Genomic DNA, 20,599 nt, shown 5'->3' with positions numbered 1-20,599 from the left:
AAAAAAGTAGAATATCACAATGCTATCTCTTTCGTAAGAGAGAACAACTCAGCTCAGGAGGTTCCAGGTGTGAGGCATGATCAGAATGTTATAGGAAGGAAGCAAGAAACCTGTGTACTAGTCCAGACTGACACACCAATTAGGTCTCTTCTAATACCTTGTTTAATTTCCCAGGACTTCAGTTCTTTTATTTCAAACCCAGTCTAAGATGTCACATTTTTTCATAGAATTTTTATCTCATGGCATTGGGAAAGACCTTTATAGGCTGAAAGCAGCCATGAGTTAAAACCTAAACCAGATCATGTTGTTGCTATCAAGTTGATTATGATTTTGATTCATAGAAATCCCAGGTGTTTCAAAGGAGAATTGTACCATAAGGTTTTCAGAGTTGTGCTTTTTGATAGCAAATCGCAAGGCCTTCCTTCCAAGGTACCACTGTATAAATTCAAATCATCAACCTTTCAGTCAGAAGCTGAGAACTTAATTGACTACACTACCAAGAGACTGCTAAAGCAAACCAAACCAAAACCGAACTCACTGCCATTGAGTTGGTTCAGCCCATACTCAAATCATGAATGTGACCATGTGCCAAAAGAATATTACAAAAACCTTTAGTGAGTGAGACTTTATCCGTGGACCATCATTTACTAGCCCTGAGACTCGACCCCAGGGACAAAAAAGAAAGGACACACTTAGCATTTCTCAATCTAAAAGAACTTAATAAAAATCCAAACCTTAGATTCCAGTATTAAAGGATACTATGGGTAATTTATTGAATGATATGTGAATATTTCATAATAAGATAGAAGGAATAGCATCACTGTACCAAAAAGAACTGGTCAACATGCAATCATTTCAATAGGAAATATATGATCAAAAACTTCACTGAAGATATTAATGAAAAATGAGGCTCCAGAAATTTATGAAATGCCAGTTTAAATGTTTCAATAAACTGATGCAGGGCTGGAAATGTATGCCAAGAAACTTGGAAGAAACAGTTACACAGCCAACTAAGTGGAAGGGATCCGTATTTGTGCCCATTCCAAAGAAAGATGACTCTCTAAAACACAGCAACCATTTGTGTAAGACTAGGTTTTATAGAGAAACAAAATCAGTGACACTAATATATGTATAAGCGTGATAGGTTTATTGTGCCAACATGACCAATAGGAATATGTGGGATTAATCAAGTTGCAGTTTGATTGGAGGGCAAAGAGATAAATGGCTTTGCAATGTCAGCTCCCCTCTCTCTTACACTCTGGTGATCTGAGCATGCTGCTGCTTTAGCTAGTTCTCTGCCTCAACCTGTGAACTACACTATCTATGGGCCAACCTGTGGATCATGTCATTAGAGCTTGAGCCTCCTTCGAGACCTGCATCGCCACGCTGCTGATGCATACATCACTTGGACCTGAGGCTAGTGGATTCTGTCACCTTGCATTGATTGCATTCCATATCCCATCCAGGACTGCTTCGCTAAGCTCAGAAGCTACTGACTGTTTGTGACCCACCCTGTTGCTGCTTGCTGCCTGTGGGCAGACTCTGCTTTCCTTGCCCAAGGGTGGACTCTGCTGTCTGCTTCCTTGACCTTGTACCCAGCAGCCATGTGAGTTGAAGAACTTCCAGTATGTTAACTTTTCCACGGAAGTGAGTTGGACTGAAACTTCTATACTCTGTACTCCCTCTGTACTGCGGACTAATTTTCTGTTATATTACTTCTCACTATATAAACCTATCCTCTTATATATGTACATATAAAATCATAAGTGTCCCAGGACACTTAACACAATAAGAAAGAAATCTATATCCAGAAAAATAATTTACATCAAGAGAGTGGCCTATCCCAGTCCAACTCAAGACCATGGTCAGAGGACAGCTGGGACAACAAGGCAAATCAAGAAGCTGAGAGATCATAGGCTGGTGGGAGATCATAGTTTGACAGGAACAATGCAGGTGCCAATAACTTCCGGCACAGCAGGCCTCATGAGCTGCCAGCCCCAGAAGCCAGATGCAGGATCCAAGCAGCAAGCAGGAAAGAAAAGATATACAAGAGAAAGACCAGATCTCCTCAATATCACTTATAAATAGGCCACATGCCCAAGATGTCATTAGGCTGTGTCATGATTGAAGGATGGACTCCACCCATGCACCAAGTTGACACAAAAGCTAACCATCACACTATTAACCAATATCATTAACACCACATGTAAGTAATATTTTTCTGAAGATAATCCAAAAATGAATGATTGCCAGAAACTCAACCCAAATTCAGAAAGATATGGAATATCGTTGCTGACATCAGATGGATGGTGGCTGAAAGCATAGAATACTAGAAGGCACACTTGTGCTTTATTGACTATGCAAATGAATTCAGTCGAGTAGATTATAAACTATGAATAAAATTGTGAAGAATGGGAATTGCAGAACATTTCCTTGTACTACTATGGTACTTGTCCATAGGCCCAGACGCAATCATTCAAACAGAACACAGGGATGCTGCCTGGTTTAAAATCAGGAAAGGTGAGTATAAAATTTCAACAGTTTCACTAATGCAATTCATAAAACTCAGTATATATATATATATATATAACAGTGAGTGGAATTGATTGGAAAGCACTTAAGAACTACAACAAGGACTAGATCATTGTCTTTGTCTATTTGGGCACAGAGCAAAAGATGGCAGTGGAAGCACTTGCTCATCTATGCCAGGAAATTTGGAACACAGCTACTTGGCCAATTGACTGGTAAAGATCCATATTTGTACCCATTCCAAAGAAAGGTGATACAACAGAATGCTCAAATTATAGAAAAATATTTTTTTCAAATCATAGAAAAATATTATTGATATCACATGCAAGTAATATTTTGCTGAAGATCATCAAATAATGGTTGCAGCAGTACACTGACAGAGAACTGCCAGAAGTTCAGGCCAGATTCAGAAGAGAATGTGGAACAAGAGATATCATTGCTGATGTCAAATGGATCTTGAACTCAAAATAGAGAATATCAGAAAGACGTTTACTTGTGTTTTATTGACTATGCCAAGGCATTAGACTGTGTGGATCATAATAAACTATGGAAAACCTCAGGAAGAATGGGAATTCCAGAACAATTGAATGTGCTCATGCAGGACTTGTACATGATGAAGAAGCAGTTGTGAGAACAGAACAAGGGAATGATGCATGGCTTAATATCAGGAAAACTATGTGACAGCGTTGTAGTCTATAAATACATATACTCAATCTGTATGCTGAGTAAATAATCAGAGATGTTGGCTTATATGAAGCAGAGTGTGGCATCAGAATTGGAGGAAGACTTATGCAAATGATACAACTTTACTAGCTGAAAATGAGGAGAACTTGAAGCACTTGCTGACAAAGATTGAGCATTGCAGCCTCCAGTGTGCATTACAGCTCAATATAAAGATCAAATTCCTCATAACTAGATCAAGAGGCAACATCATGATAAATGGAGAAAAGGTCAAAGCTGTCAAGACTTTTGCCTTGCTTGGATCTACAATCAATGCTCATTGAAGCCATGGGTCAGGGATCAAAAGACACATTGCATTTGGTAAATCTGCTACAGGAGACCTCTTTAGTCTCTAAAGTTTAGAATATTGAAAGACAACTGATGTTACCTTGAGGACAAAGATGTGCCTGAATCAAGCCTTTGTATTTTCAATTGCCTCCTGCATGTGAAGGTTCGTCAGTAATTAAGGGAGACCAAAGAAGAACGGATGCATTTGAATTGTGGTGCTGCAGAAGACTATTGAAAGTACCATGGGCTGCTAAAAGGGATAAACTGATCTGTCTTGGAAGAAGTATGGCCAGAGTGATCCTTAGAGGCAAAGATGTCAAGATTTCACATACTTGAGACATGTGATTAGAGGAGACTAGTCCCCAGAGAAAGACATCGTGTTTGCTAAAGTAGAAGGGCGAGAAAAGGAAGAAGGCCTGCAACACAATGGGTTGACACAGTGCCTACAACAGTGGGCTCGAATAGAGCAACAATTGTGAGGATGCTGAAAAGTGGCCGTGTTTGTCGGCCGTCTGTGGATTTGCTATGAGTTGGAATTGACTCCATGGCACCTGACAACAACATTGCAACTATTCTCATTGACCTAAGTATGGGCATATTGGAGGCCAGCAACTCAAAGATATCCATATTTGGACCCATTCCAAAAAACAAAAAAAAAGGTAACACAACAGATTGCAGAAATTATCAAACAATATCCTTATTATCACATGCAAGCAAAATGTTCCTGAAGATCATCTTACAATAGTTGCAGCAATACAATGACAGGGAACCGCCAAAGGTTCAGGCTAGATTCAGAAGAGGACTTGGAACAGGAGATATCATTGCTGATGTCAGGTGGATCTGGACTCAGTCAGAGAATACCAGAAAAATGCTTGTGTTTTATTCATTGTGCAAAGGCATTCCACCGTGAGGATTATAATGCAACATGAGTAAGATTCCGAAGAATGGGAAGTCCGGAACACTTCCTTGTGCTCATGTGGATCCTGTAGTGGATCAAGAGGCAGTTGTTCAAACCGGTTTAAAATAACAAAAGGTGTACAGGAAGGATGTCTTCTCACCATAATTATGCAGTCTGTATGCTGAGCACATAACCAGAGAGATTTGATTCTATGATGAAGAATATGATATCATGGTTGAAGGAAGGTTCGTTAACAACCTGAGACAACTTGCTTGCTGAAAATGAGGTCATCTGCTTTTCAAAAACCATTCAAAGGAAGGTCCAATTTGAAAGTGATCACATAGATGTTACAGGATTGGTTGGCATTGCATTCTGTTTCATGGTGTGATCGTGTGTTGGGGGCCTACTTTTAGGAAGCTAAAAACAATAACATTAGCTTTAAAATGTTTGTTGATTTACCATTGGCTAAATTAATGACACTATCAATAGAATTAAGGTGCATGGGGCAAGAGAGACATGCTGTTTTTTGAAGAAAAAAAACCCTGGTGCACTGAGATGGCTGCATGAGCAGGTGCATTGCTGTGGTGGCAAAACCAGTACACACACCCCCAACACCCCCCCACCCACACCCACCCCACCCACCCCCGTCTGCCACAAATGAGGCCTATTTTATTGCAAACTATTAAGCAACCTTTTCAGAATCTCTAAATAGCAAGTTTGATTAACAGTCTGACCTGGTGGAACAGACTCCAAATGTACTACAAGTTGACATTTTCATGGTTTGGGAAGTTGATGGACATCCAGAAGGAGGTTTGCCATCAATCAACATTTCACCTTTTTTGAAATGAGGAAATTACTTGTACACTTGAGTTTTTCCCATAGCGCTGTCCTTGTAAGCTGTGTTCAACATCACAACAGTCTCTGTGGCATTTTTCCCAAGCAGGAAACAAAATTTCACAGTTACATGCTGTTTTCTTAAATTGGTCATCACAAAAAATGAGGTTTATACAAAACTACTTTTAAGAAAAATTCACTGTGACCAGAAGACACCACTGGGTGCATTAACTCCAAGCGAGTTGCTTGATGCTTGCCTAGCAGGAAAAATGAGAACTACAAAAACTCTGCCCAATGGAGCTTTTCTCCATTTGGGGGTTGGGGGTGAGGTGGGCCTTGTACATAAACCATAGATATATGAATGAATTTCAGGCTCAGACTTAATTCTAACCCCAATCTAAGAACAATTAATTCTTATGACAAGGTCCTGCTTGATGCTCCCATCATAAAGAGCTAACTGAAGATATGGGTGCTATAGCAAAGTGGGATAAAGAAACTTGATGGTGGGGTATAGTGTCTGGGGTCTTAAAGGCTCTTCTTCAAACAAGCAGCCCTCTAAGTGAGGTGTCAACTAAGTCCACATGGAAGAAATACACCAGTCTCTGTGATCCAAGGATTGGAGATAATAAAACCTAAATCAGAAGAAGGGAATAGTATCAGAGCTTTTATTGTGAACACCTGGTTTGCAGAAGGCTATGGATGATAAAATCTATTTTCAGGGTCCACATATAGAGTAGGCCTCCAGTGAATTCCCTCTGACCATAGTCCAAGGATGTGAACAATCCTGTTATCGTACAGAGAGCGTGGTAAATTTCATCCTGGTAGATATAGTTAGCTTAAAATGCAATACCTTATTTGACCTCCTGTGTTAGTCCAGGTAGACTAGAGAAACAAATTCATAAACTTGCACATGTGTATAAGAAAGAACTTTATATACAAGAGCAATTGAATATGGAAAAAACATCCCAGCCAAGTCCAGATCAAGTCCCATAAGTCTGATATTAGCCCATATGTCCAATACCAATCTATAAATCCCTCTTCAGACTCATGAAACACATGCAATGACTCCAAATGCAGGAAAATCACAGGCCAGTGGGTGGAAAGTCTTGTAGATCAGGTGGCAGTGGGAGCATCTCAGCACTGGCAGGGGTCTCCACGTGGCTCTTTCAGCTCCAGGGCTCCATATGTCTTGTCCACAAGAATGTCTCGCAGGGAGTGAGCATGTGTCCTGCCCCAAATGATCTATTTATCTCCTTAGCGCCTCCAAATGAGGTCATCAAGCTGTGACCTGATTGACATGCTAAACTCCACCCCCTTCACTCTTGAGTCTCAAATTGACAACAGATTATGTAACTACCACACCTCCCTTTTGACTCACTTAAAAGTTGTTTCAGTTTAGTTGGGCAGGGGGGTGGGGGGGGAGTGAAGAAGAACTACAAGTAGAAAAAGCCTCTTGTGAACAAGACCAGAAATGTGAATAGCCTTGCTGTTACACACAGTGCATTAGAAAGTGGATTATTTAGTTAGGTTAAAATTTAACATCTTAATTTTTAAGTTGTTCTAGTTTTTAGTTTTTTCTGTTTTCTTTAAATTGAGGGGATTTTTTTTGCTCTTTTACTTTGCTATTGTTTGTTTTGTTGTTGTTCTTTTTTATGTTTTTATGTGTATGAAAAACAGGATAGTTAAACCTACAGAAGTACAGGATGAATGATTTCTTGGGCATATGGCAGTGGTGGTTGGGGGGAAGGGGGAGCTAATACATGTTCAAAAATTGTGGTAATGATTGTACAACTCCTGTCGACATCACTGAACAATTTGAATTGTATGATATGTGGATTATGTGTCAATAAAACTATCTTTTAAAAAGATAATCAGGGTCAAAGTACATCGACCATTCATCCAGGTACTTTTTTGTGATAAATATACTAATTTTAAAATAGAAAACAAAGTTTGATAACTTGTACAAGAAATGGAATTTTTGTTCAATGTCAAAGATTATTGAAATGATTTTCACTGTTTGACTTACAAAAGCATCACATATGCCAGGAGTGTACATAAAAGCTAACACTCTTCAAATTTGGGAGGTTTGGGGAAAGTCCCTACCCTATCCTATCTTCTCCATCAACTTCCCTGAGCAGCCAGGTCATGAACACCCATGTTCATAGCAAACTTGTGACGAAGGTCCATGGAGTGATCTCTGACATCATGAAGACTGTGGGTATTCCCTGGAAAAATACTTTCCAAAGATACGACATGGACCATATGAAGCCCATCTGAGGAAAAAAAGGCTTCTGGTTCACACTGCCAAACCCTGTTGCCTACCCAATTTATGACACTCTATCCAAAAGATCTAAGAGATAAGAGCTCAGGACACATAGAATCCAGGAACAGGAATGGGAGTAACCATACCAGGAAGATAGTGGGAAGGTTGAGAGAAGAGGGGAGAAAAGAGGAACCAATCACAATGATTGACACATAACCACCACCACCTCCCCAGGGTGATAAACAACAGGAACCGAAGGCGGGGAGGGAGACAGTGGTCTGGGTAAAATATGAAAATAATAATAATAATTTATAATTTATCAAGGGGTCATGAGTGTGGGAGGAGGAGGGAGGGAAAAAGAGGAGGTGAGGATCAAAGAGAAAGTAAATATTTGGAAAATAATGATGGCAACATATGTATAAATATGCTTAATACAATTGATGTATGGATTGTTATAAGAACTGTAAGAGTCCCCAATAAAATGATCTTTGAATTTAAAAAAATATCTGATGCCATGAACTCAGTGAAGATTCATGATCAAAAGTATAAGTAGATGTATGTGTCCCGAAGAAGAAGATTTCCCTTCTGTTCATGGGTAGCGTGAGGGTTGGGCAGCACTTGCCCTTTGTGGAAATGCTTATATGGATTCCCAAGGTGAGAATCCGCCCGATATTATATGGCTAATCCTGCACTTTTAGCCAACATTCTTTTCAGCTTTTGGTGATCCAGGTTCCATATTCTAGGATACCTGGAGTTTCAATTTTGGCTTCCTGAGGTGTACAGCATACAACACAGGCCACATCAGAAGGATCCAAGTCCTGAAACCCTTCTAAGAGAACGGGATTTTACCTTAACATATCTGTTGCTGTTAAAAAAACAGATTTACTTTTGGGGGGATTTAAAGAGCTGCAGTGTCCTAGTGAGAGAAGAGGACTGATACTCCAAGGTCATGGATTTTGAAGTCACTGGACTGTGGTCCAAACCTGTTACTTTATGGCAACTAAAGGCAATCATGTATTTGCCATTTTCATACTTTCTTGGCTTTTTAGAACATTTTTACAGATATCATTCTGCCATCCTGAATGAGTCTTACCGAAATTTGTCTCTGTGTGAGTCAGGGGGGCTGACTAGTGAAACAAATTTATAGACAGACATATGGATATAAGAAAGAGCTTTATATAAAAGAGTAACTGTATATTGAGAGAACATCCCAGCCAACTCCATATCAAATCCTTAAGTCCAATATTATCCCAGATAAATGATGCCAGTCTATAAATTCCTCTTCAGACTCACACAACACATGCAATGAGGCACATTGCAGGAAGATCACAAGCCAGTGGGTGAAAAGTCTTGTGGATCCAGTGGCGGTGGAAGTATCTCAGCACTGGCATGAGTCTCTATGTAGAGATCCTGCAGCTCCAGAGTTCTGGCTCCTTCAGCATATCTCCGTGTGCCTTGTCAACAGGAATGTCTCACAGGGGGAGTATGTGTTCCCCCTCCTGGGAGGAAGACAGGCATTCCCAGAATCTTCATGAGAAGGCCATGCCCACACATTGGCTCTAACCTGCTTGACAGGCTAGGCTCCATCCCTGCACTCAAGTTGACAGTAGATTATGTAACTGCCAGAGTCTCACACTCATTGTTTTCTTACATATGACTCAGTCCCTTATATTTTTAAATATTTGTAAGCGAACAACCCATGTGTTTTAGTCTGAAAAGTTTTCATTTATATGAATACTACCTTGTCTCATAGTATTTTAAATTATATACCATTTAGTAAGTTTAATGATATTATTATTAGGCTTACCAAAGGTCTCTGGAGGTTACTTACATTATTATCTCTCAAAGTTCTGCTCTAATTTAGATCAATAATTTTATTATGATTTTTATCAATATACAACTTAATAAATGTCATAAACTACTTGTAATATTTGATAACAGAACACCTGGTTTCAAGTCTACCTCCAAAAACTGCTTCCCATTTATTCTTGGATACAATGTATAAGCCCTAAGTGCTTATCTTCTTTTTTGAAAAATAAATATCAAAGTTTATTAGTGGCTACTAGGGGCAGTATAGTGAAAGTGGAAGGGAAGGGGTGATGGAAAACTACATGGATCATAGAATGTTAGCTTGCAAACAGATTCTTGTAATTGCTGTCAGTAAGGCTTAAATCTGAAATAACTGAACAGGCAAAAGTTGTGTGATAGATATACAAAGGGGTTTGTGGGAAATTTCCAAATTTATTTACAGTCATCACTGGGGCCATTTCTTGCTGCTGATTTCTTTGCTGGCCTGCTCTTCCACCTGCATGGCCAGCACTAGAGCCTTCATGAAACCTTGCAGGACTGAGAGGTCATTGGGAAGCTTGGCTAGGGTGGATTCTTCTTTGTTCTCAATTTTCTCCAGGTCGTGGTCTGGCTGCTTGGTCATCTCGGAAGAGCTTTAAGTCAGGTTGGCTCTTGCTTTGAGCTGAAGAGGTGCGAGGAGTCTCAGAGAGAAGGCACCGCTGGGCGCACCAACTACAAACTGCGCAGTCTCAGGGAGAAGGCACCACTGGACACCCGACTACACACCGCACAGGCTGCAGGCCCTTCTCTGACACCACACCTGGTGCACAGTAAGTAGAAACCGCGCTATCACTTATCTTCTTTGATAGCAGTGAATTTGAGTTAAGGTCTATATTTGAGAATGAATGCAGTATCACATGATTTTACAGAACAATTATCAATTGAATAGCTATTATATCCCGGATTGTGTTCTCTGCATATATAGGAGTATTTATTCTACTTACAATAGTTAATATTTATTGATTGCTACGTATTTTCACCTAGTATATTAACTGAGTATAACAAAGATCCTATTAAGTAGATCTTGTCCACTTGATTCCCTCTCTAATGCACATTAGGCCTGATCTGGTTTTCAACATTTTCTGTATTTCATTGTTTTTGTTTGTTTATATCGGGGTTTATCTCAGATGTATTTAATCATTAGGGGTGACCCTCTTGATTTTTTTCTTACATGCGTGCCTGTTTGTCAGTCTATGAAATCCAGGATTGATGAACCTATAGGGACAGTAAGTAGAATAAGGGATCAGGGAGACACAGTGGAGGTGGATTGGGGTAAAGGGAGCTGATGTCAAGGAGTTCAAGAAGGAAAAGAAAGTTTTGAAACTTATTGTGGTAACAATTGTACAATACTGCTAGATGTATTTGAACTATGGAATCATATGATATCTGTATTAATTCCCAACAAAATGGTTTTGGGGGAAAAAGTAAATATTGTCATTTTTATGCTGCTAGGAAAATGAACTTTGAGAGGTTTAGTACTTTAACCAAAGTCAAAAATGATTAAGCAACAGAGCTCATGCTAAAAGCTATACACTTAACCATATACTCTCTTAAACTTTTTGAATTCTTGCAAACTAAACCTGTTTTTTGTGTGTTTTTTTATAAGAGCTTTATATCAAAGAGTAATTGTATATCAAGAAAACATCCCAGCCCAGTCCAGCTCACATCCATAAGTCCCATATTAACCCATCCAAGGATGTCATCCACTTCTTTGTCCATCCTCTCTAAGTCCTCCTTACAGAGCGTGTACAGTGGCATGGCCTCAGACATACTGGGTTGCCGCTTCCTTCGGGAAGGACCAGGCTGCTCTTCTGAGGGGTGAGCTCGGGGCTCTCCGTCACCCATCTGCTGTTGGTGCGGCTCCACAACTCTCACCACGTGTCTCCTTGCCTGCATCGGATGGCCTCAGGCTGCGGCTCAGGTGGTGCTGGCCCGGGGCCGCTCCTGCTTCTTCTGGGCTGCCGGTTCCGAGACTTTTGCTGACTGAGCTGCACCTTTCAGTTGCAGAATGTCCAGGGAACACTTAATTCTTAGATCTGTGGTTTATGTATGTCTCTGGTTCACTTTAGAGACATCATCATGATTTTATAATAGAGACCATTATAAATCATCGCCCCACCCCCTCCCTGAGGCATAAGGTAATTCTATTGACAGTGTCATTAATTTAGCCAATGGTATAGAATTTAACACACAGTTGAGAAGAGATAGTTATACAAGTATAGCTGGCTTCAGATCACAATACATGTTGATTTGTACAGATTAAGTCCCATGCTAGTCCATAATTTCCTCTCCAGACTCACACATGGCTCCACGTGGCTTGTCAGCAGGAAAGTGAATTAAACCTGTTTTAAAAATTGATGTTACAGTTGGGTGATATATATATACATATATACACACACACACACACACACACATACATACATCTATAGGATAACCACCCATATATATATATCCACACATACATACATATATAGGATAACCACCCTCAAAATGTAAAAGGCTCCACTGGGATGAGCTTTCATATTACTCATATTTCCTGCTAGGGGAACATCAAGCAAATCACTCAGAGTTAGTGCAACCAGTGGCATCACCTGGGAAGGTTCTCTCTGGTCACAGTGAATTTTTCTTAAAAGCCGTTTTGTGCAGACTTCGTTTTTTGTATTGGCCAAATTAAGAGGACAGTGTGCAGCTGTGAAATTTTGTTTCCTGCTTGGAAAAATGCCACAGATACTTTTGTGATGTTGATCACAGCTTACAAGGACAGTGCTATGGAAAGACACAAATGTGCAAGTGGTTTTATTTCAAAAAAGGTAAAATGTCAATTAACGACAAACCTTGTACTGGACATCTGTCAATTTCCCAAATGGATGAAAATGATGACTTGTGGTGCATTTAGAGTTTGTTCCACCAGGTCAGACTGTTAATCAAGCTTTTACTAGAGGTTCTGAAAAGATTGCTTAAGAGTGTTCCACAAAATAAGCCTCATTGGTAGCAGACGGTGACTGGTTTTACCACCCGACAATACACCTGCTCATGAAGTCATCTCAGTGCAACAGTTGTTGTTGTTGTTTTTGGTTTGGGGTTTTGTTTTGTTTTTCAGAAAGCATGCCTTTCTTGCCCCATGCACCTTACTCATCTGACCTTGCTCCATGCTACTTCTTCTTGTTTCTGCAAATGCAGAGGGACATGAAAGGACAATGATTTGATGATATAAAAGAGGTGAAGAAAAAAATGAGGGACCTGCTGTCAGCCATCCAAACAGATGAGTTTGAAAAATGCTTCCAAAAATGGAATCACAGGTTTGTCAAACATATTAAGGGTAATGGATAGTGCTTTGAAGGTGATAAGATTATTTTGTAAAAAATATTTAAATACATAGCTTTGAAAAAAGTATCCAGTTTTGGGGGGGAGTACCCCCGTGTATATATCATAAGAGAGAGACAGAGAACTAGAATCTTTCCCTTGGGATTTTAAGTGAAAACACTTGGCCATAATTTTTTATTGCTTTTCTTTTTTCTGTTCAAGGAATAACAGACACCACAATCCTCAGTTCTCACGGCTCTCATTCTTATTCTCAGAAAATGGTGACTGAGTTCTTACAAAGCTGTGCATCAACTGACTGTTCAAACCAAACAGTGGTCAACAGGACAGGCTCCTCAAGAAGGCAGGGTGCATGGCTTTGGGAGAAAGAAGGCGTCACCAAACAGAGACCCATTCTGGTGTTCAGCATCTCATGTAGCACACAGGGGACTGAATATCCCTGGAAAACTAGAAATCCTTGGTGTGTGTACAAGTTAAGTGAGTATAATTTGCTCAGAGATAATGAGCCATTCATTAGGAATGTATTCTGTGTTTACATTGCCAATGTTTCTATGCAGGTATTGTGGCACAAAGATTGAGATATAGAGGAGAAGCTGACATGGAAAATAACCTACACACTGTTTCCTTAGTGTTGGCTGTTTTTATGTAGTTTCTCTGATCTGGAAGCTCAAACCACAAGCTATATTTCCTATCTATGTGATGGACATCTGTTTGTGGACATCTTTATATGTCAAAATAATGGGAACTTGGAATACCCTCCCTTTTCCACATTTTTTTCTGAGTATTTTATATACATAGTGCAACTCTTTCTAAGGCATATATCTGTTGTAATGAATCTGTATTTTTTACATAAGTAGGTAGTTATTCCTAGAATTGAAGTATCAGCCTTTTAAGAATAAATCAGAATCATGTTTCTGTAGCCAGGTATTCTTTACAGGGTGGAATTTCTAGGTCATGGAGAAAATATAGCCTCCTCTGAGAAGCCAGAGCAGGTGGGACGGAAAGCTCTGCCTCACTGCAAAGGAAACAGACAAGAGCCGCATGCATGCCTGAAAGGAACAACATAAGGGATACTAACTAGTCTTTACACATGTAAGTAGGAAAGAAATAAAAGCCAGAAATAACGAAAAACAGTTTAAAAGTAAAAATACCAAAGGTTTTTGCATTAAAAACCTAGAACGAGGAATTACCAAACCTGAAAAATATTTGAAATACATATGACAAAAAAATTTTGAAATTTATAAAAAGCTACTGCATATCAGTTTAAAAACAGCAATGCCCTTTCAGCAAAGGGGCAGAAAAATGAAAGAAAACATCTGAAGTAGTAAATGCAAATGCTCCTTAGACATTAAAGCATGTCAAACTTCATTTTATAAGACTACACTACAATAACTACAATGGGATACCACGTTTGTTCCCAGTTTTAGCTGGAAAAGTTAAAAAAAACCTTCATAGCACATGTATCAGATTGGTTTCCATCAAAAACACAAGAAAGGTTCAAAATACATGGCTCTGAATCCATTTTCTTATATGATCCAAGCAAAAACAAAAAGAAAATTATAGGGCAATAATAATGCAACAACAATTTGTATTATTATTTAAAAATTATATTCCCCTTGGGATGGCATTTAGGTCATCTGAGCCCTTGGTTGACTGGCCATGATGAGTAGTATGTCAGAGACTGTAGGGTATTGCTGCCCTGAGCACAAGCAGGCAGAAGGCATTATGGAAACTGGTTAAAAACAGGAACTTCCACAACACTTTCTGTGTACAAGAATTGATTGTTATGACTATTGACGTACAGTCTCTGTAGAGGGCAGTGCATACATAGCGATACAATGTACGTGATATGTTCTTTGAACCATTTCATGTTCTCCAAGCAATTTTACTCAAATATATAATCACTTACAGGCAAAGCAATATATGAGAAAATATATTTCCATTATTCTTCTACATGTAAAAGTTTAAAAATAATAAGATTGTATTAATGATATTTACTTTTAAATGAAATTTTTAAAGTACAGAATTAGTTGATGCATATAAAACTATTAAAATATGGTAACACTTAAAAACTTTGGCAACCCTTCATATATTGACATACAAAGATATCTAAGATTTATCACTAGATGAATCAAACAAGGCACCACAAAATAATGAGGATAAGTGTGGATTGTGGTGCTTGTCTGGTGCAAAGGTCAAGGGCTGGGCATTAGCATAGAAGAAACTGGTCATGATTTTTACTCATGACTGTTTCTAACTTTTGAATTTTATTCTGTGTGCATGAATTAGCTTTTATTGAAAAATTCAGATGTAGAATGAAGTTGTGTAAACTGAATTTCAGTTTACAATGAAGATGTAAACTGAAAGTTATCAGTTTGATAACTCTCAGAGTGTAGATGCAAGTAAACTGCCATATGTGTGTCTATCTTTTGTTTTTAGTAGAGCAGTGCCCAGTCTAGGATCCCACCAGCCATGAATCTGAAGTGCAGTTTACCAGAAGCCTCATTGTGCCATTGTCTTCTCACACCAGACCTAGCAGGGGCCTGCTTCCCCAACCATCTTGAAAGCCTTCTTCATGGCAAAATTAATGAGCTTGAGACCTCTAGTAAATTCACACTCCTCTTCATTGTGGTCCAAGTCTCACCTCGAGTCTACAGGTCCAGGAAAGTCCACTCTCAGAAAATAAAAAGTGTCTTGTCCCTCAAATCATCATATAAAATCATCAGTCCTCTTCTTTTTGAATATTAAGGGGTAAATATTCAAGCAGATGGGAAGTAAATTACATCACGTCCTTATCATTGTCAAGAGATACTACACATACAGATATTCGTTGCACCTAAAGCTGCTAGAACAAAGTAACATCAAAGAGACTTTGATGGCGGCAGGAAACCTACAAACACCATGTCAGAACAAGGACACACTCTCTCTCTACCGGGACTATGCATTGATGATTGTTCTCCTAACAGGTATATAAATATTCGTTGGTTCCTTGCCCTCAACAACACACTCAGGTTCCTGCTTCTTCATACGGGACACTGATCTCCAGGTGACTGACAGCCATGAGGACTCTTGCTCTTCTTGCTGCCATCCTCCTACTGGCCCTCCAAGCCCAGACTGAGCCACTCAGAGAAACCAATGATGAGGTTACGGACCAGGAAGAGCCTGGAGCGGAGGACCAGGACGTGGCAGTCTCCTTTGATGAAGACAAACTCTCGGCCCTAGATGATTCAAGTGAGATCAATGTGCTACTGGGGGGTCTAGCTTGATTAGTCCCTCAAACTTGCCTTGTAATTATTAGAAAGTAGGTGCATTGGAGTTAGAGACTCTCCAAGGGTACTTTCAGTATCCACTCAGCAGCTGCACCTAGGAAAGTGACCGCAGTCCTATGACAGGAATTTGTCATGCCTATAAGCTGTGCATGAAAAGGCAGTGCGTACATGAGGTGGAATGAGGGGTTTGAGACATACAATTAAGGCATGGGCATAGCAAGTAAATAATAGACTGAGATTGGGAAAATGTGACCTGTATGACGAAAACATAGCCAATAATGTATATTTTGATTTATGACAAATATGTAAATTCTGACTTTTGTACTAAGGTAGTTATGTCTATTGTCAGTAGACACATGGCTTCTTACAATGTTTCTAATATTCTGGCTCTCCTTCCTTCCTCCTTGCCCTCTGGACACTAAAGGTTGTGTTTACCCTGAGTCTGGCATGGTCACATATAATATCAGAGAATGTCTCTAATACTGTGTGACCAAAATTAGCTATTTATAGTTACACCCTATCAAAGTTGGCCAGTATTTAGTGGACATGACAAACCCACTCAAGCTAGCATGTAACTTCTTCAGTATCCTCTGATTACTACACACCAGGACCCACGACTCAATATACCCGATTTTTTAATTTTATTTATCCAGGTCTAATGAAGAGAAGTATCTGCTATTGCAGAAGATCAAGGTGTGCCTTTGGAGAACATCGTCGTGGGATTTGCAGCCATAATAGTTTTCGCAGAATACGTTGCTGCCGCTGAGAAAAACAGTGTTCATAATCTCCATGAAAAATCTGTAAAACCCTTGGTACCTTGACCTCAATTTCCTTTCCTTATCCTAAATAAAGTGGTTTCGGCAAATTATATGTTTGTTTTTATATTTAATATCTATATGAATCTATAGTAATTAAAATATATTTTTACACTTAAAAGAATAGCATAATTCTCTTTCCAAAGTGTTGAAGTACATCCATTGAACAGGCCTAGAGTTTGATAAGATGCATTGAAATAATTTTCATTAAGATAGTGATGCATTAGAACACTTTGCTCTATTAAACTGACATTCCATGATGCTCACCTTCCCGACATGATCGCTGAAGACGAAGCGGGTACATAAGCAAATGTGGTGAAGAAAGCTGATGGTGCCCGCCTAGCAAAAGATACAGTGTCTGGGGTCTTAAAGGCTTGAAGGTAAACAAGCGGCCATCTAACTCAGAAGCAACAAAGCCCACATGGAAGAAGCACACCAGCCTGTGTGATCACGAGGTGTTGAAGGGATCAGGTATCAAGAATCAAAGAACAAAAAAATCATACCATTGTGAATGAGGGGGAGTATGGATTGGGGATGCAAAGCCCATCTGTAGGCAACTGGATATCCCTTTACAGAAGGGCTGCAGGGAAGAGATGAGCCAGTTGGGGTGCAGTATAGCAATGATGAAACATGCAACTTTCCTCTAGTTCTTTAATGCTTCCTTCCCCCCACTATCATGATCCCAATTCTACCTTACAAATCCGGCTACACCAAAGGATATACACTGGTACAGATAGGAACTGGAAATACAGGAAATCTAGGACGTATGATCCCTTCAGGACCAGTGGTGAGAGTGGCGATACCAGGAGGGTGGAGGGAAGGTGGGGTAGAAAGGGGAAACCAATTACAAGGATCTACATATAACCCCTCCCTGGGAGATGGACAACAGAAAAGTGGGTGAAGGGAGATGTCAGACAGTGTAAGACATAAGAAAATAATAATTTATAAATTATCAAGGATTCATGGGGGGGGGTGGCAGAGGGGAATGAGGAGCTGATACCAACGGCTCAAGTAGAAAGCAAATATTTTGGGCATGATGATGCCAACTAATGTACAAATGTGGTTGACACAATGGATGAATTGTGATAAGAGTTGTACGAGCCCCCAATAAAATGATCTTTAAAAATAAATAAACAAAACATGGCTTTTCATGCCTTGTTTAAAAAAAAGGATATGATGGATTTTTAAAACCTAGTAAACAAAACAAAAATAGTAAGGCTACTACACTATGATATAGTCAGTATTTTTATGTATCCATATCCACTGAGTTTATTCCCACTTATAGCATCTCTATGTAGGGTTTCCATGGTTTTGTAAATATTTACTGCAGTACACAGCATATCTTGCTCCTGTAGAACAGCAGGTGGGTTGGAACAGACAGCCTTGAACTTAGCAGTCCAGGGCTTACCTGTCAGCAACCTCAGGATCCAATTAGGAACAATTACATTTTATGTATAAAATGTTTGTGTCATATAGAACATTGCAAACCCACACTTCCTCAAATGCACTTTCTGACATGCATCCTTCAATGGCTTGTGTTAAAGTTTCTGAGACTACCATGTTAGGATCAAGTACAAAATTCAAATAGGCAACCCTGGAGATAAAGTGATCGGAGGTAGTTCTCTGAGCAATCTGGATGTCCTTGTTGATGTTTCAAGTGCCAAAGTCATAACATACAAAGCATTTTCCATCAATTGGGTATTGGAGGGGCGGGGGAGATAGCATAGTACATCCTTTTAGAATAAAGAAAGTGTATACTTAGATAGGCATAACTGCTCCTCCACACTCTATATCAGATTACTTCCCACATCTGAGAAGGTCATCCTTCACAAGCTTGTCTTCATTTCTTCCAAACCTGTGCAAACAGGTCATGCCAAAGGCCTAAACCAGTATCTCTGCATGTGACTGTGCCGATCTTTATGTAATCTGACTTCTACTGTGTCACCACTTCTTCCCTACATTATCTTGAGACTCTGGTGAAGTGTCTAAAATTAGCCTCAGACTCTCTTCCATTCACCCTGCATCTAGTATTTCCGGATATAGCACAATTGCATGACACATGTTTAAAAAAATTATGCCAACTCAATCCATACTTATTTTTACTGTCTAGATGCATCAGGAAATCTTGAAGTGACAGAGAGACTACCTCTTAGAGACTTAAGGAAGAAAGGGTAATTGTTGCAAGATTCACCCAGGACACCTCCTAGCTAGCACAATGGCGATTACCAACAGTCACAACAGATGTTGACATTCGAAGAGAAGCAAATAGAGTTCTCCAGTTTCATTGCATTTTAATGCAGAAGTCATTCAAAGCTAAGGTTGTGACCCAGAACACAGCTTTCCTGTGGAGACCACTTCAAGGGTCCAAACATTATACAAACACATGCCACAGCTGGGAAAACCTCAACATAGATCTCAGGAAAGACATAGTACATCTTCTGGATCTGAAACAGAAATGACTCCTGCCTCTTTTCATTGCACAGTGATGAAGGTCAGATACATATTGGGATTAGATAAAGATGTGCAGGGCCGGCAGCCTTCTTTGGGTTCTAGGACAGTAGAACCCCAGTACTCGACATAATTGGATTGTGACACAAAATATCGAGAAAATTTTGCATTGGAGCTTGAACAAAACATCAGAATCTGACCAGACGCACGTGATTTTTGTAAACAAAAGCAATTCATGTTTTGGTGACTTGGCGTTAGTTGGTGTTGTTAGTATGTGTTGTTTAAATCTTTTGCATTGTGTAAGCATTTTGCTATAATTTTCTTTGTTTTTGTGCTTTTTGTACTGTTTTTAGATAAAAAACATGGGTCCTAAGAAAGTTTTTTGAAAAGAATCATCATGATAAGGAACTGGTAACCATGTTATTGATATTGTTGATGATAATTTAGTAAACCCTTGTAGAAAACAGTTAAGAAAACGCTAACATCAGACCACATTAGAGAGATTTTATTTTTTAGAGAAAGCCAGCCAGGTCCTACTTTAAAAAGGAAAAGAGGGGGAAAACTCCTGAAAAGCAGCTACCAGTGGATTTTATGAAAGGGGATTCCCCTTCCAAACAAAGACTCTCTCTCCATCCCTCCTCTCACATCCGTGTCCACAGATCCAGATCCTCATCAGTCTCAAGGTATGGGCCATACTGTAGTTGTTAAAAGCAATTTTAATGTTGAGTTTCTTATTTAAATTATATTATTTAACTCTGAACTTATTTACTTTGAAATATCTGTGTAATGTTTTGAATAAGAAGGCAAGGTCAGGGTAAAAACTTGGTGGTCAAGAATGGACTGATCCAATTTCAGTTATTTCTTATGGGAAAAGTTCATTTGGAACTCGACTGCATCGCATCTCGACATTCATAGAACAGATTAGCATCGAGGTCCAGGGTTCTACTGTATCTGATATTGACAGAAGTTTTGTGGTCTTAGCATGAACTCTATACTGTTTCTAAACAATGAATGAGCCAGGCCATTGGCATTTCCATTTCAGGGCATTGGTTCTTGCTGTTTCCTTTGTCAGGTAAATTCTTGAACCCAGAAATCCATATAACTCGTACCCAAACTCCAACCTTTTCAATTAGATATTTCTTGATTCTGCTGTTAAATTGCAACTTGTTCCTCTATTAATCATTATCCCTTATTTTTTTGTATTTATCTATAGAACATAGTATCTTAAGTTCTAGTCATTTCCCCCTTTAAATTTTCTTAACAGTTTTCTCCTTAAACTACAATGTAAGCTTCATGATTTGTTCTTTCCTGTACTCCAATACCTGGTTGTTGGGTGCCGTTCAGCTGACTGCAATTCTTAGTGACC

At 39.3% G+C, this 20,599-nt stretch overlaps 1 protein-coding gene across 1 annotated transcript; it reads left to right on the top strand.

Annotated features, from left to right (window-relative positions):
• The first annotated feature begins 15,760 nt into the window (after positions 1–15,760).
• LOC101659125 (neutrophil defensin 6-like) lies at positions 15,761–16,791 on the top strand. The gene is made up of 2 exons (XM_004707737.1): positions 15,761–15,932; positions 16,655–16,791. The coding sequence occupies exons 1-2, from the start codon at positions 15,761–15,763 to the stop codon at positions 16,789–16,791; spliced, it is 309 nt and encodes a 102-aa protein (XP_004707794.1).
• Positions 16,792–20,599: the final 3,808 nt, after the last annotated feature.

Source organism: Echinops telfairi, unplaced genomic scaffold, assembly GCF_000313985.2.
Source record: "Echinops telfairi isolate 266 unplaced genomic scaffold, ASM31398v2 ScPeMD7_9;HRSCAF=40, whole genome shotgun sequence".
NCBI classification, from domain to species: Eukaryota; Metazoa; Chordata; class Mammalia; order Afrosoricida; family Tenrecidae; genus Echinops; species Echinops telfairi.
The sequence above is the reverse complement of the archived record's forward strand: the minus strand, read 5'-3'. Positions and strand labels throughout refer to the sequence as shown.

What these genes read in the sequence shown, in the direction of transcription:
- LOC101659125 (XM_004707737.1), top strand. Translation starts at nt 15,761, where the DNA reads ATGAGGACTCTTGCTCTTCTTGCTGCCATCCTCCTACTGGCCCTCCAA. An exon ending in CTCGGCCCTAGATGATTCAA is followed by an intron (nt 15,933 to 16,654) that starts GTGAGATCAATG and finishes CTGCTATTGCAG; the next exon opens with AAGATCAAGGTGTGCCTTTG.